This window comes from Manacus candei, unplaced genomic scaffold (genome assembly GCF_025592945.1).
Source record: "Manacus candei isolate 608988 ecotype Guabito, Panama unplaced genomic scaffold, ASM2559294v1 h1tg000008l, whole genome shotgun sequence".
Classification (NCBI taxonomy): Eukaryota; Metazoa; Chordata; class Aves; order Passeriformes; family Pipridae; genus Manacus; species Manacus candei.
Window position 1 is genome coordinate 27259700 of NW_026138056.1, and position 17931 is coordinate 27277630.

The window sequence follows — 17931 nt, forward strand, 5'->3', positions numbered from 1 at the left end:
CAACTGGAGCAAGTTCACTGGAGGGCCACCAAGATGGTCAGAGGCTGGAGCACCTGCCCAACTGGGGAGAAGCTAATGACCAGAGTTGTTTCAGCCTAGAGATGGCTTGGGGGAGGGACCCTCACAACAGCCTCTGATACCTCAAGGCTGTTTGTGAAAAGATGGACTTTCACTGTGGTGCAGGTAGGAGGACAGGACACTATGGATGTAAGTTGAAACAAAAAAAATTCAGACTGGATGAAAAGAGAAAAACCTCCCACTCTGAGGACTAGGGGAGACCAGGTCCAGTAAAGGAACAGAGTGCCCAGAGTGGTTAGGCAATCTCTAGCCTTCAAAGCATTTCAAGATATGAACTGGTTAAAACCCTAACAACCTGGTCTGACCTGCATTGAGGAGAAAGTTGAACTCAGTGATCTCCTGAGATCCTTGAATAAAGGATTAAGAATGTATTCAGGATTCCTCATGTCCATGGTAGTATTTCATACAGCTACTCCTTTTGGACTCATAAAACTTATTAAGGAGTGTTACACAAATGCCCAGTCTTTTAGTTCACTCCAGTTGTTCTTTTTTCTTGACTGAGTTTTATATTCATATTCCCTTCAGGAATTAACATTAGGAATAATATTTTGTACTTATTGTTTCTTTTTCTTTTTCCTTTTTATTTCTCTTTTTCCTTTTCTTTTTCTTCCTTCTTCTCTTCAAAACAATACAGCACAGCAATCTGCTACAATATTACTTTAGTGATTTTAATTCTCTTCAGTCTTGGAAATTATCAAAGAACCCAGTGTCCTATTTCACCTTTGAGTCTTCTGTTTGCTTTTCTCTTCTAAATAATGAAAAGTATGAGTTCATTTATGTAAAATAAAACTGCTTACTGAAAAGACTGTATCTTCATGTCTTTTTAGTATTCAATGATTCTGAACACTTTGGGGTTCCAAAGTAATTATTTCTGCCACACTTCCTAGGAATGGTTGGATTTCAGGTTTGTTTTTTAACTGTTCCTTCCAAGATAATAGTAGACAACAATGCTGTCATTTTGGTTCTTTTTTTTCCCCCAAGAACACTATGCAGATCAAATGAGACAAGTCACATCAGTCTTTAATTAGAAAATATTTGTTGTGTTTCCTATCCCTAACATTTATTATGTGTAAAAAAAAATGTGTAACAAAGAAGTTTCAGTGTTTGAGTTGTACTTACTCAAAAACCCAGGCAAACCCAAGTTTTACCAAGAAGTCACATCTTTATTAGACCAAGCAGGACTTTCACTTCAAACAACCAACACTGATATTCTTTAGGGTTCAGCTGTTCTGCTGATGCTCAGTATAGCAGTCAGTCACTACAGTTGCTAGACTCTGACTCTACACCTTACATCACCTTAGAAGAAAATCATGTTACTCCCATTTTTCCACTCCACTGCAGATTCTGAGAGTTTTCAAATGGCTTATTTGTTCTATGTGTAATAAAACTTTAACATAGGTGGTTAGAATACGCCCAGTAGTGACCTTTCCATCACCTAAGTGAAGTCATCTTTGTTTCCTTGCACATCATTGCTACTGACTCATCCTTCCTGATTCCTAAACAAATTGTTCTTTTTGATTAGGATATTCTTCTGCTTCTTTTTGAAGTCGAAAGACTGAATTTTCACAGAAAGTTACTTTCGCCATTCTCACAAATCAGATAGGCATATTTAAATACTAATGTATTTTAAATGCTGATATATTTACAGAAGTCACCAAAAGTGGACTGTCACCTTAGATATTTTCTCATGTATCTAATTAAAGCTATGTTATCTGAAAAATTAATCAATTTTAGTTATTATCAGGGCATTTAATCAGTAGACAGTACAGTTCACAGCTGCTTTTGCTCCTTAATCAGATGAAAAGATTCATATCTTTTTTTTTTTCTTAAAGATTGCATTGTTTAAAAAAAACACCAAAACTTTGGAGTGCAACAACTTTTATGTGTCTCCTGAGATAAATGTAACAGATCTGTTGTGATTTCTCCTTTTTAGTAATGTGGAGTGCAGCTTCGATAAGGCAGCTTAGCTTCCAGTGACTCTGTGTACACTGTGTGGTAAGTGCCTCACAGTTCAGGCCCAGGAGATGCACTTGAATAGTGTTGCAGCAAGGTGGGGAAATGATCTGTCTCTTCCACATATCCTGTATTTCTAGTTGCCCAGGCTAGAGAAGGTATCAGCTAGGAAATGAGCCTGGATGCTTGGTGCATCTTCTGAAGGAAATTATAGAGTCCTGTTCTCTGGTCACAGGGATCTTGGCTACCCATGCACAAACCAGAGCTGCAGGCAAGACCATGCAGGACAACTATCCCACATTTAGGTACACTAACCTACTTGCTTTGTCACTGTCTATTATGAGGAATATTCTTCATGTAACTTATTTTTGGGTTGTATTATGTATATCTCCATTTTTATCAAATGCAGCAATACCTGAGTCTGATATCCTCACTCTGTTAATCCTCATTTGGTATAGTGTGTTATTTTATGATTTCACACGTGACCATTTTTTTAAGTTGACTGACTCTCTTCTTGAAGCTCACATCCTCTGAAATGTATTTTAAGTTGGTGCAAACATTCATTATTGATCTAGGGGATAAAAATATTATGAATTTGTTTTAAAATGAGGTAAAGGATGTTTTTTCTGGTATTTATAAGCTGTAGCAGTCGTTTTATATCATATATTTTCAGTTTTGAGAAAGTGCTCCAGTGGAGAGTGAAGGAGGTGGGTGTCCATCCAGGGTCTCCACCTTCAGTACTCTTCTCAGATTTTGGGGAGTCATTTGCATAAGTTCCCCTCACCTAACTCTAGGTGTTTGTTGCATTTGTTTGAGCACTTTGGTTAGACAACCAGGGGGAAGAAATGGTTGTTTTGAGAGGTGATTCAGTGCAACCTACTGTTGAAGATAGGTTTGAGGAATCTGGTTAGATGTACCTGTTTATGATCACTGTGTACAAAGGGAGTTTAGTTGGTATGCAGGTGACTGTATAGTAGACACGTGGATTCAAGTGTCATAAACACTGCCTTTAGTTGTCCTTTGCCTCATTTCTCTGTTCATTAAAAGGGGAAGATAGTTTATCCCGCTCTCACAGATAGGGAAATAATGTTACTGACTGCAAAGCTCTCAGTTAAAATGAGGGAGCCTAACTACTTAAATACATTAAAAACAAGGAATACGGCCACATGAATATTTTTGATGTCCAGAGAAACAATCCAGATCCAACTGTTATCTATAACATTGAAGGTAGACTTGATCGTGTAACCTATATTATTGCAGCTACACATAATTTTTCAAATTGCATCTTGATGATTTGCATTGCATTTTTACTCATAACTGCACCTATGCCCATTTATCAGAGTTTCCTCTTACTTGCTCTAAAGATGGGGACTAATTACAACCTTGCAGGACCACTTCTGTCCTATTTTGTATGCCAGTGAATTTTTCTCTGCTCAGCTTGATTGGTGTTCTGGCTCTGCTAGTTGCGGCCTACCTTCTTTTTCTAATATTTATCATCAGCTTTTAAAAGGGACTTCTACTGATTTTGAGCTTATTAAATCACTGTTTAAAAAGTGTTGGGAGCAGATATATTTGCATTTCTTTGAAGTTACAGTGTGCAATGTTTATTTCCTATTTGGGAACACACTTAGTGTGTTAAAACTAAAGAGATTACAACTGGCCAATTGAAGAGCGAATCTGTATATGTACAGCAAAGCACAGACTTAAACTCCTTCTTGAGAGGATTCTACGTTGTGCTCACTGTATTTACTGTGCTTAGAATGTAGATGCCTCTGCCCATAAAGATATCAGGTGTCCAGGACCTCCCTGATTCTTAGGACAGCCCTGTTTGTATTTTCAAGGATATACTGTTGTCAGTTTATGTCTGCTGAAACCAATAATGACATTCTCTTAAGAAATGTAATATAATTATTTTAAGAAAAAGACAGCAATTCATGGAGACCTTAGAGCAGCTTTCCAGTACTTAAAGGGGGTCTACAAGAAAGATGGAGAGGGATTTTTTTTACAAGGACATAGAGTGATAGAACAAGGGGAGTGGCTTTAAGCCAAAAGACAGTGGGTTTAGATTAGATGCTAGGAAGAAATTCTTTATGGTGTGGGTGGTGAGACACTGGAACAAGTTCCCAGAGAAAAAAGTTGTGGATGCCCCATCCCTGGAAGTGTTCAAGGCTAGGCTAGATGAGACTTTGAACAACCTGGTCTAGTGGAAGGTTTCCTTGCCCATGGCAGAGGAGTTGGAACTAGACAATCCTTAAGGTCCTTCCCAACCCAAACCATTCTATGATTTTATGAAAATCAGGGTATTTTACATGCATGCCTTCCCAGGCTGTGAATTGTTCTAAAAACTTGATATTTATTTGATGCATAAAATCAAGCTATTTTGGTACTTTAAGGAGCTGATCCAAAATACGATTGAAACAGATTATATGCCTTTATACTTTCATATTATTCCTTTGTTCAGATAGTATTTTGAATTTTTTGTTCCTTTGTCATACTTTCAGTTTAAACTGGTAGTCTTTAATATGCTTTAACTTTTCATTAACTGATTTTTGTAACAATAAAAATGAGAGAAGTTGTTAAGCTCAGCATAACCATGCTAGTGTCTTGGAAGAGTTAAGTCAAGTGTGTTGACACAACGTTCTTTCTGTGGGAATGTGATGAGTCAGTTTATGCTCTAGTTAAAAATTTTAATTTTAGACAGAGTAACTGAAAATAATGGCACTTGTCTGTTATTTAATTAGCCTTTTACGTGGGACCAAGAGTTACATAGTCACTAGCATGGACAGAAGTGTACTGAGTTTGTTTTAAAGCGTTATGTAGAATACATAACTCATTCAGCAGAGGATAGAATATAGAAATTAGAGGACTTGCGATTAATTGATCACACAGAAAAGAAAGATTCTAGGCAAGCTGAAAAAACAGAATCCCAAACAAACCTTGCTTTGATACTGGTTAACCTTTTTTTGAACTCTTTTATTGTATATGACAAAGGCAAGTGTGTTTATCTGTGAAAAAAAAAATCTCATTATATGGTATTTCTCAAGATAACTGTGGATAAATTGTAAGTCAAATTTATCTAACTGGCTATATAAAGCATTTTTTATGAGCAAGTTTGCATAAAACCTGCCAAGAACGCTTATTAAGAAATTACTAATCACTTGGGGATGACTGAACAGGAGTGCTTAGTCTTACTTATCAATATCTTGATGGTTTGGTTTTATCTTATGCCTGAACTCTTTCCTCTTTTCTTCTCATTTCATTCTGCTCTCCAGGACAACTCTTTGATTAACTTTCTTGTGTGTAGCAGAAAAAAATAAGTTGCCTGATTTAAGCAAATAATTAACAAGTGTCTCCAGTCCCTTAACTGTAACTCAGCAAATCTCACCACAAAATTCTATGCTACAAAAATCCTTTAAGCCCTCTAAACTGTCAACACTTCATGGCTATTGTGAGTTTTCAAGAATAAAATAGAAATATTAAGTACTAAATAGTAATTCACATACCTAAGAGCAAACCTGATCTGTTGCTATGTGAAAAGCAAAAGTATCCTATTTTTTATCCTTCCTCCCTATAAATATGCACAATTTTCTAATGGTGCCTGCTAAGCTCAGATAGGGTTAGCAAATTTACTGTAAATCTGGACACAAAACAGGCACAGAAATGGATTGAACTGGCAAAATACTGATTTACTCTTAGCTCCTGGGGAGAATCTGCACATGGACAATACAATGTCAAGAATTACTAAGAACCAGTATGCAGGAGGAAGAGCTTCCCCCTGTCAATTCAAGAGGCATATCTAGCTGTCACAAAAAACCTGACAATAAATTCCTGTGTGTACATACTTATATACATACATATGTATACATAAAACAAGATTTTAAATCTGCATAATATTTGATATTTACATATGTTTCAGTCTACTGTGGACATCCTTCTGGAATGGTTAGATAAAGAAATATAACTACTCCATGTACTCAGTATTTACCGCCTAACTGTTGTACCTAGCATACTGTGTTCTGACTGAAAAGAGACTATTAGAATACACTAGACTAGACTAGATTAGAATAGTATAGACTATTTCAGTTGAAAGGGATTTACACTGACCATCTAGTCCAACTGCCTGACCAATTCATGGCTGATCAAATTAAAGCCTTGATGGACATTGTCCAAATGCCTCTTTAACACTGGCAGGCTTGGGGTACTGACCACCTCTCCAGGAAACCTGTTCCAGTGTTTGACCACACTCTTGGTAAAGGAATGCTTCCTAATGTCCAGTCTAAACCTCCCCTGATGCAGCTTTGAACCATTCCCACTTAACCTATCACTGGGTATAAGGCAGAAGAGATCAGATGCACCTCTCTCCCTCTCAGGAAGCTGTAGAGAGCAGTGAGGTCACCCCTCAGCCTTCTTTTTTGAATGACTGTTATCAAACTTCCACTTCACCATTAGCCATCCCTTAGAAATGTGCTTCCTCAACAGGCACCATCGTGGCCTTGACTCTTCCAACACTCAGACACAATGTTCTCCATCAGGGCAGTTGTACAGCTGGTTCTTGACATTTAGTGGTGGCTCTTATGCAATGGTTCGTGTTTGACCTTTCGGCTACAAGGTGGCTTTTCCTTGACTATTTCCTACTCTTCAGCAGTGGTATTATTTAGTGAAAGGCTGTCCTATGCTAAGTTGAAGGCTGGGCAATCTAAGAAGAAAGTTATTAACTGCTGGCATACAGTTATAGATGTAATCCAGCTCACCTTAGCTGAAGAAATTCTCTGCAACATGAGAGTAATAAAGAAGTGAAATAATAACAATAGCAAAAATTGTCTTGAATGTGGTAGGTAATCAAGAGCTGGAAAGTGCAGCTGCAGAACAACCAAGCACAGGTACACCATGGGTTTCACTAAACCATTGCCAAACAGTAGCACAGGGCAGCTGCAAAATGAAGAAGATATGTGCAGATTGTGGGTGAATAGAATATGAGAATCATCCTCAAAACACCTTTCTGTCAAGTAGAGAGTACAACTAAGGGTTTGTGAACTGGAATGTGTCTTGTACTTTGTGAGATGCTACCCAGGTCACTCACTGATGTATGTGTGCATGTGTAAGTGATAAATAAAATCAGATAAACCAGATAGCTTTGTTTACCTTGACCTTAAGTAGTGGATGTAACGTCTTCTCTTTGCATATGACACCATTGTATTACTATTGCTATCCTAGTAACCTGTCCCCTCAATGACATTGTGATATATAAAGTGAATAAATAAATCATTTACCCTTTTAGAATAAGATGGAGAGAATTATATTTGGAATAGGGACGGAGAATCTGAAAGCGGGCTATATCCTCAGGGAGTGTAAATTATCTTCGGAATTATCCTGCAGCAACAATTTTTCAGGCTCAAAATATTTTAGAACCTTCATATTCCTTTGATATTTCCCCTCAAGTACTGACAGGGCAAAGACTGAGATGTATGCAAGATTAAAATTGCACTTCATAGAATTTGGAGTATTGGATCTGTTAACTTTGAAGCTCTGATGTAGACTACTTATTGACATCTTTGTAACTATTTTGGGATTATTCAAGCTTGAAAAATGTGCTTTATGGTGGGTCCATAGTGTTTGACAAGTCAGAAGCCAGGCATGTTCTTCGTTGTCTATGTTTGTTCACATTCATGACTGTTGAAGTTGTAGCCAGTTGTTCTGAAAGACAAATCATTTTTGAAGTCAAAAACATAAAGACAATTCAGACGTCACAATAATTGTCTGTTCCCTGTTATGCCAGAATGAAAAAGACTAAAACCAACCCTCATCATAACATTCAAATTATGTATGTTGTATGATAGAGTGGAACTCAACATAATGAATGACCAATTTAAATGAAAAATTCAATATGTGCAAGAATCTACATTTTACAGAAAGCCTGGGGTGGTCTAAGTGTCTAAAAATGTGTGTAATGAAAACAGGCTTAGCCTAGATTTCCCACAAAGATCCGTAGTTAGGTTTCACCTGGCATGATTTGTTGAAGCTAGTCTTACCCATTGCCTAATAAGTGTGCTGTGAAAACCTGTTATTCAATTCTGGTACTGGCTTTACTTTTCTGGTGTTTTATTTAACAACTATATTTTTTAGGACAAAGTCAAAAAGAAAGATGGAAGATGAAAAGGCACAGAAGCATCTAAATGCCATAAATTAACTCATTAAATCTGATAGTTGGTGCTGAGTTTGAGAAGTGAGCGTGAGATGATGCCTTTGGTCACCTTAGTGGGAGCAGTTGTTGTGCTATGCATTTACTCTCAGGATTCACAAATTGTTCTAAAAAATCTTTTAACATTAACCAGTTCAAAAGCAACTTTGTCCTTGTTTGGCTATGAACTTTTTTGGTGGGGGGGAAGGGTATGACAACTTTAAAAGACTTGCTGTAGTATTTTAGAGTTGTAACCATGTTTCCATCATATTACTTAGGTCTTCAGCACAAAAGGCTATTTCTTTTCCAAGCAGCTTGGGAATACACATTTAAACTTCAATACACATTTGTGCTTTATCACTGATTTTTAGATCTGATCCAGCTCTAACATTTTTATTTATTTAAAAAACAAAAACCCAGCAATGTCTGTCAGATAGAGCAATACCACAGTGTTGCAAATCTTTCCATGGCAAACACGTCATAATTTTATATGTTTTAGAATACAAGCAAACATTTCCGAGTCATTACTCATGGATCATTTATGAAATACTTGGGGGTGGGTGTCAGCAGGGCTGATGTGATGGTGACTGGCAGTGTTGTCCCTGGCACTGAGGGTGTGTTACAGGAGAGGGAAGCTCCGTCTCTGGTATTATGAGGGTGTGTATCTTTGTAAGCCAAAGATGAGATTGCCCACAAGTGTGCTGAAATTTGCACACTGCTTCTTGTGTAGCAAGCTTTTGGCAAATAAAGTCTCTGACTTGGAGATCTTTGTCCGATTTTTCTGTAGTAAGGAGACATTCTGGCTCAGCTCGTATGGTTTCATTAGGGTTGGTTAGTACAGACTCCCCACATACCCTTCCCACATGTGCCAGCAGATAAGAGGGGAAACAGATCAAAATTTGTGTTTTATCAACATGCTGGATAAATATGTCAGGTTATTGACAAAAATAGAATGTCTTCCAAGTATGTGCACCACAACTCGCTATACTTGCAAACTAGGAAATACTGTGAAGATGTGTTCCTTACTCAGAATACATGGGAAACAAAAAACCTTTAAATTAAGGCTTTATTCTGGGGATCTACATTGCTTACTAAGCTGGAAAGAAAAAAGGACATATTGCTCCTTAAAAAAAAAAAAAAAAAAAAAAAAAGAAGAAACCCCAAACTGTTTCAGTAGTGATAGTAGTTTGAGATTTGTTTTTATTTTTCAGGAAGAGTTTTATGGAAATAACCTTGCTTTTATTAGCTTGTGCTCTATTTTATGCCACAGTCAGAAAGAATGATTACATTTAATATAGAGAGCTGCACAATTAACAGAGTTAATAGTCTTAAAGATAAGATAGGAATGCTTTCTGTATGTGATCCTGAGGTCATCAGATTTAAAGAAAAAAAGCAACGAAACCATATGAACAAAACCATTATTGTGTAGCTTTCTCTTTCTTCACAATTATTGCAAAATTTATTTTGAGAAATCATTTCGTACTCAAATTTACATTATCTCAAGGAAGTGTCTCTCAGTTTGACTAATTACACAGTTTTAAAACTTTTTCTTACCTTAGGCTGATACTTCTTGGCTGTCAGTAGTAGATGACTTGACTTAGAACATCTCATACTGCAAACTGCAGTGTCATTCAGAATTTGAAAAATAACTCAGGTGTACAGTATGAAAAGAAATCTGCTGAAGTGGGGATCTGAATACTAGTAAAACTTGGACTGACATAGGACCAAAAACTGTTCATCATTAGGTTCTTTCGTCAACTGCTCTAATTCCAGGACTGCATTCTAATCCACCTAAGGCTGAAAGAAAACATATTAATATTTTACCGTAGTGATTTAGTGTACATTAATTGTTCATGATGTACTTCATGATGCTAAAAATCCCCCAGAAAGCAGATTTTTATGAGTGCAAGATTTGACTGTAAGAAGTTTCCTTAGCAAAACATGAAAAAAATAGTATAAAGAATGTCTTTCCTACAGCGTACATTTTTCCATATTAAAAAATCAATTGAAATGAGTTTTTATATGACAGAAGTATGAAGGGTCAATTCATTCCCTCTCTTTAGCAGTCACTAAGGGACCTGTTTTGGCAGCACTGAAGAAGTTCTACTAACAGCAGAGGGAATAGCAGGATTTGATCATGTCATACATGATATCTTCCATCTTCCATTCATTCCCTTACTTTAAATTAACTTATATGCCAGACTGTTTTCAGGACTGGAGTTTTGAAATAAAAATATGCATTAGATGTGTTTGTAAGCATACAGTTTTGGTATTAAAAAGCCAGAGATTATTTATAGAAAATCTTATTAAAAATATGCACTAAGGAACAAAAGATAATTCTAGTTAACATGTAAACCTTTTTATATTTTGTTAATGCGATGAATATTTTGTCATGTAACCAGTAATTAGTATTGTAGTAAATACTATACAAACAGAACAGATTGTTGTAGCAAATACAACAAATTCTGCTTCAGAAGAAACTTTTCAAACTGAGCCATCAGGTAATATGAAACTATTCCATCTCATGAAGAAACTACAGTGATTTCCTAAACAAATATTGACTGTCAGCAAATAGCTTTTCATCAATCTTAATTTAAAATGCTTCTTTAAGAAAAAGTGTTAGATATGGTTAAAAACAGTGAAACCTTGTACACTTCTAGTACTGTGCAATGATACTTTCTGAGTAAATTTTTTTCCATGATTGGAGGCATAAAATATTCTAGTATTTCAGTCGTATCCTTAAATATCTTTAAAAAATTCCCATTTTTTGTACTATTTGTCTTCTGTCATGTATAGGAAGTATTTGTAGTCACATTGGTTTTTAACAAACACACTATTCTTATAAAGGCAGAACATTTTAGGTTTGCCCTTTTTAAGCAGTAACTTCTACAGTTTTTTTGATATCTCATTAAATATTACAATGAATGAATGGTTTAAAGGAAATGGAGCAGCAGCAGGGTGAGAAGGAAAGCTCCTGTGGAGACCCTCCAAAATCTGCAGAGAATTTGTGCAAGCAGTAACACAATTGTAAATAGGTTTTGGTTTAGGGATAACTCTGTGATTTATACAAGAATCCCATTGTCATAATTATGTCACTAGACTCTGCTGGAGTCAGGAGGAGAACTGACCTGAGACTGCATCTGTGTGTCCACAAGGAGAAAGGATGATTTGTGCCTCTCAGGTAACTGTGGGCACGTGGAAATTAGAAGGATGAATCTTGAAAGGCTTGTTTCTAGGTCTTTTCCTGTAAATTTTCCTTTTTCATTGGTAGCCTGTCTGTCATGAATTGCGTTTGTTTTGTTTTTTTTTTTTTAAATCAAGGAGTTCTTTTATTATGTCCTTTTACAGCTATTTTTACTGAACAACAACTGCAGACACTCTTTTCCATTCAATTAAGCATTTCAATGCTGTATGTACAGTTACTGGCTCTCGTTAATTAGACATAACCTGGGAAGTTTTCCCATATGTGTAATTTTAATGTAACTGTTTTTCAGAAGTATAAAGGGTAGTTTTCTGTAAAGAATTTATTGAGAAATAATAACATTTGAAATTCTGCTTTCAAACATTTAAAAACACCAGATTAGCAAGTGAAATTCAACTCTTCAGCTCTATATTTGGCACAGATTCAAGCAGCTTTACAGGAGGGTTTTTAACTAGGTTTGTACACACCATGTCTACCAACTGATGAACTGTGGACCTCCCCAGAGATTCTTCTTTACAGAGAAGGTGAATAATATTTTTTTTTCCCTTGTGCATCTAGGTGGTACTTGAAAACACCATGCTGCCATCACATTTTATATGAAGAAGGATTAGAGCAGGAAGCCACTGTCTGGGAGTGTGCAGGGTCCAGTGCCTAGAGCCATTGCAGCTGCACAGTGTGTGATGGAGGGGATTTATGAGCTGGCCTTGCTGCAGGCCTTGTGTGGCTTGAGGCCTTGCTTAAGGGTGGCTACACAGCCAGCTCATCACTGCTGTGAAAGAATGTTAACAGCTGTAAAAGTAGGAGGTTTTACAGCTATCTTTTAAAATATGAGGTTGGATGATTTGGGTATAGTTTTGAGATAGTCCATCATCATATCACATTTCCTTATTGTTCTGAAGAGAGCAAAATGGCGTAGGAACCTACAGTCTCTGCGTAGAACAACCAGAGCAGTTTGTTTAGAACTGTTTGTTCCACACATTGACAACAAAACATGTAGCAGGGCATAAGAGACAGGAAGCTTCCTGCACGTCCTTGGGTTCACGCAAGAACTGGAACCAATACAGCTCCTGATAAGGTTATTTCATAAAGCATTCCAAGATTATCAGAAGGGTTGCACTGTATCATAAAAGGAAAAAAAATACCCAGGTGAAATACAGCATGCAGTAGCAGTTTTACAGCTCCTCCCATTGCTGCACGTAAGTGATACAGTTATAGTTAACTTTGGATTATCAATCACTGTGAAACAGAATGGGAAGGTTGTACATTTGAGCAGCTTTTTCACTGGTTTTGCATTCAATGATGAGGCTCTCAGAACCAATACTAGACATGGAAATGGCGAACTACAGTGAAGTTTTAGATCCGACGTATACGGCACTGGAGTTCGAAACTATGCAGATTCTGTATAATGGCAATGGTGAGTTCTCCTCTGTGAGGCAAAATCAAGCCAGTTAATAGAAAAAGTGAAGTTTAGTAATGCTATAAGGTGCTAGTTAAATGTTTAATTAATGGAGCATTTGGGGGTTGTTTTCAAACTACAAATCTGCTCTTTTACACTTCATCGCTAACTTTAAGTTAGTAACATTATAATTCTTTAAGGAAAATAAAAAAGAGGTTATATGTAATAAAGTAGATGAACTATACTGTCACCAGTCAGTTAATCAAAGGAAGAAAATGGTGAATTCAGCAGTTGTTTTATTTACTGTACAACAAATGAATAACTAGTACTGACAGTTTGGACATGGAAGTATATTTCGTATATAACTTTCAGAAGGAAAGGACAAAATTGTCCAGAGGTTTGTGAAAAAATTAGCTACTGTTTCTTGATGCCTAGTTTCTAATTGTTAGACTAATATTTTATTTACATTTTATTTACTTAAGTGTTAATCTAGCCTTCCTAGGTAAGTGTATATATGAACTAGAGTGATTTAAAAAAAAAAAAACACATTGGCTTTATAGAGGCTGATGTTTAGCTGAGAAAAACTTTGCATTTAGCTAATGTAGCACTTCAACTTTAGGTAGAATTTTTGATTGCAGTTTTTGAGAAGTTGTACCAATAATTTATGCTTGAAACAGGAAGCACACCATTTCATTCTGCCATCATTGAATACTGACCAAAAAAAAAAAAAGAAATGTCAGTGAATTGAAGTGAAGAAAAGTATTAGGCAAGTTAAACTACTCAAAAATGGCCTTCCAAATCTTTTAATATAATAAAAAAGTTGGTCTATTGTATCATAAAGTATATGTATTTTTAAAAGGTAGAACTGATATCTAATCATTTGCAGGAAAATTATTTAGCACCTGCATTTCCACATATTTCTGCCATATAGAACCTAATTAAGTTTTTGTTGTTGGGCTTGAAGTTTTATCTGAATTTCTGATGTTACATTACGACAACCTTAGTAAACAGAAAGGTAGACTAGGTTATTGATTTAGGAAGGAAAAACAGATCTTTATGCCCTAAGTGATTTTGGAGCTATCAAGAATGATTATATAACTTTTAGATGATTTCTCTGGGTTTTTTTTCTAATATGGGTAATTTCATTGGTCATTCATGTTTTTGCTGAGTAGCACCCTTTTGGATCTGTTAATGTTAAATAAAATGAGAAAGCAGATTAGGGAGGTTGTGCTTGGTTGCATTATGTGTTGGTGATAGAGCTGGTTAAATTATTCACTGTAAGTGATTAGCTTGATAGTTATTAATTATAAGGTGTAGCCTTTTTCTGTTTAGAGTTTGAGTTTAGCTTAAGTATTTTCTTATAGAATTTATTAAAATATTGTCTTGTTACAGTGCTAGTCTGGAACTGAAAGCTGCCTCTTATGAACCTTCCTATGTATCTTTTCTAGTTGTCTAAATTAATTAGGAACACTCAGACGAGTTTAACAAGCCACGTTCAGGGAGATTTTTCAGTTCTGTTGAAATCAAAGAACTTTTCAACATCAGGTCAATTTCCCAGATATTTTGTTTCAGAATAATAACTAGGAAAATAAGTATGTTCTTATATATATATACACACAACTTATGTGGCTGTAAAATATTTCATCATTATATTTAAATATTGTATTATTAATTATTCTACTGTATCATGCCACATTACAGAACTTCAAAAAAACGGTTTTGTATTTTTCTAGAGTAATTTTATAATCCATTTATGAAAATAATTTTCCAGTCATGACAAACCTAATTTTAAAATAAAATTTTTACAGAACTGAATTCTTACTTTTAAGATTTCAATTTATTTAATCTATTTTTAATATAATTCCTATCAATTACAGGTCCGTAGAGCAAATCAATACAAAAAGGTTGTTTCTTTGTCTGAAGAACTCAGTTTAAATTGTAAATTTCAGGACGCAATGAAAATTTTATATTTGTGTTGCACATTTCAGTTGGATCTATACAATAGGAATAATATTATGTATCATTGTTAACAGTTTTACTGTTCAACCTGTTTGCTGTTCATGAGCTCATGTACTCGACTTTTGAATCTATGTTTGAATAACTAATTAATGTGGCATAGTTTCCTCTCCTGGACAAAACAGCTACAAATGCTTAGGCCTATTTCAAACAGTTTTCCTTTCATTTAAATCAGAAACAAAACAGAAAGCTATTTTGCTTTTTGTTTCTTTCAACATGTCTGAATAAATAGGTGTGTTTTGATTTCAGGTGAATTTCTTCAGTAGCATTTACCAGATTCAGTGACTAATTGTTAATCACACAGCTAATATTCTCTGTGCAGCAATATTGTCTGCAATGTTCCTGTAAAAAATATCTTCGAGGAAATAACACTTAGTCCTCTTAGCATGCCTTTTGTTTTCTTTTTTTTTTTAAATTAAATATTGTGCAAAGCCTTTTGTTTGTTTGTTTGTTTAATGTCCCAAACCTTTGTATGAGTTGCCAGTTATTGCCAGCTCATATGAGAAGTGATACATGAGAGTTATCACTGTTTTATGCCAAAGTTCCTCTTCATGTTAGTAGGAATATTTATGTAATTATACAAATTTAGACTGTAATTATGCAAAATTAGACTGTAATTTTTAGTCCTTCAGTTGGAAAGAGTTTAGAATACAATTATTTGTTGGTATGAACTTTATTAATTCTGTTAACATCTCTATCACTTTGAAAGTGTTCATATGAGTACGAGCCAGATGTAACTAGATAGGTCGTGCTATATAAATCTTAAGTGTCATTTAAAAGAGAAAAAAACAGAAGACGCCTCCATTTAGGTACAGCTTGTTCATGTGCTGGTTGGTGGAAGTCTTGTCCATAACTATGTAATATTGTTCTTCCCTCTTGTCAGACAATTCAGGAGAAGCTGTCAACATGAATGCTGCTGACAATGGGGTCAGTAGTCTCTGTGCAATATGTGGAGACCGAGCGACTGGAAAACATTACGGTGCTTCCAGCTGTGATGGATGCAAGGGGTTTTTTAGACGCAGCATAAGGAAAAACCACGTCTACTCGTGCAGGTATATCAAAAGTTCATCTAGAGGCACTAAAATTATGAGTTTAAGCAAAAATTATATTCAGACTTTTTCAGAACTTTGTCAGGGTATTTCCAACTTTTTCTTAAGGGATGCTACTTGATATTACACATTCCAGATACTATATTCCAGATGTCAGTTGATATTATTTATCTTTTATTTAAGATTACGAAGGTCATCTCCCGAAAAAAAAAAAAAGGAAAAATGAAAACTGCTTATATTTTCACTGCAATATGAAAATCGTATATCTTAACTGTTTTCTAAGAATTATTTTCTTAGGAAATTAGCTTCTGAATAGAAAGTCTAAGATTTATGAGTTTTGTTTTAAGGGCTGTGCAAACATATCTGCACATATTCCAGGTTTATGTGACACACTTCTCTTTTGATCAGACATTTCCCCCGTCAGTCTGATCTGCTAATTTCCAAATGGTGCCCTAATTATCACGCTGCAGGTCTGTGCACCATGTTTGACAAATCACTCCTGTACATGCACAGGATCATAAACAGTGAGTTTTAAGCTGTGCACAGAACACATGAAAAACTCTGTGAGTTTAGACAGATCACTGAAGGCGTCTATTGGGTTTTCGTGGCAAGGTTTTAGTAGCAAGGAGGCTACAAGAGTGGATTCTGTGAGAAGCTCTTGGAAGCATCCCCTGTGTCTGGTGAAGCCAATACCAGCTGGCTCCAGGATGACCAAAGATGAGCCCGTCAGCAGTGGTGGTGGGGCCTCTGGGATAACATATTTAAGAAGGAAAAATAATTATTGTGCAGAAGCAAATTGCAGCCAGAGAAGAGTGAAGTGAGAATACGTGAAAGGAATGACTCAGTAGACACCAAGCTCAGTGGAGAAGGAGAGGGAGGAGGTGCTCCAGGCACTGGAGCAGAGATTCCCCTGCAGCCCGTGATGAAGACCATGGTGAGGCAGCTGTGCCCCTGCAGCCCATGGAAGTCCACAAGAGAGCGGATATCTACCTGCAGCCCGTGGATGCCCAAAAGAAAGTTATGATGTGGTTGGGAAGACCACACAGTAGCATGTTCCTGGCAGGACCTGTGGCTCCACAGAGAAAGGAGCCCATGGTGGAGCAGGTTTGCTGGCAGGACTTGTGACCCCACGGGGGACCCATGCCGGAGCAACCTGTTCCTGAAGGACTGCACACTGTGGAAAGGAAAGCATGTTTTCTGCACCCAGGAAACATGCTGGAGCAGTTCATGAAGAACTGCAGCTACAATCAGAGAAGTTTGTGGACAGCTGTCTCTGTTGGGAGGGACCTTATGCTGGAGCAGAGGAAGAGTGTGAGGAGTCCTCTCTTTGAGGAGGAAGCAACAGCAGAGACAACATATGATGAACTGACCACATCTCCTGTCCCCTGTCTCCTTGGGCCACCTCCTGGGGCACAAGGAGGAGAAAACCTTTTGTAAAAATGGCTTTTTAGCAGAAACATTTGTTACAGTCTTCCTTGATTGCATAATAGTCTTAAAAGGAAATCTTTCCCTCACAGTCATAGCACAGTGATATAGCACAGACATACCCCTAAAGTGGTGTGGCAAGAGCTGACATAAGTGATTTCAGGAAGAGCTCTGCAAAAGATAGGTCTGTTTATCTAACAAACACATGCAGATCAAAAAAAAAGGCAGACCTAAACAGGGAGAGGGGAAGATGGCTCATATGCATTCCCTTTAGGCACACCTGTAGATGTACATAAAAACCTGGATAAGCCTTCCTGCAGTGTCATGCTCTGTGTGTTTCCTCATGTCTTTGTTTCATTGTGTTGGCAGAAAATGTTCCTCTCATCTCCTCTTTAGGTTACCACTTGTAATGATACAACACGTAGTTTGTTCATTGGTATCTCCATAGGGAGTAAAGGTTGCCAGCTGAGGGTAATGGTTTAACAGCTGAGGGGCTCCTCAATGCCAGCAACATTTGGCGTTTTCCTTGATTGGCCTTTCCATTTACTTTTTGTAGCTTTTCTTCTTTTGCTTTACCACTGCCGTTTGATGAAGCCAGTTACTGACATACCTTACAAATCAGTTGAGGTGTAAA

At 36.6% G+C, this 17931-nt stretch overlaps 1 protein-coding gene across 2 annotated transcripts in view; it reads left to right on the forward strand.

The window, feature by feature from the left end:
• Positions 1-17931, forward strand: part of HNF4G (hepatocyte nuclear factor 4 gamma) — a 62795-nt gene that overhangs the window by 27791 nt on the left and 17073 nt on the right. The window contains exons 1-2 of one of the 2 annotated variants that reach the window (XM_051768924.1): positions 12268-12825; positions 15707-15875. In XM_051768924.1, coding sequence (XP_051624884.1) covers positions 12708-12825; positions 15707-15875 — 287 coding nt within the window. In that variant the 5' untranslated portion in view covers positions 12268-12707. Of the gene's footprint in view, positions 1-12267; positions 12826-15706; positions 15876-17931 lie in introns of those variants that run through there. The other variant, XM_051768925.1, reaches the window with a different exon arrangement.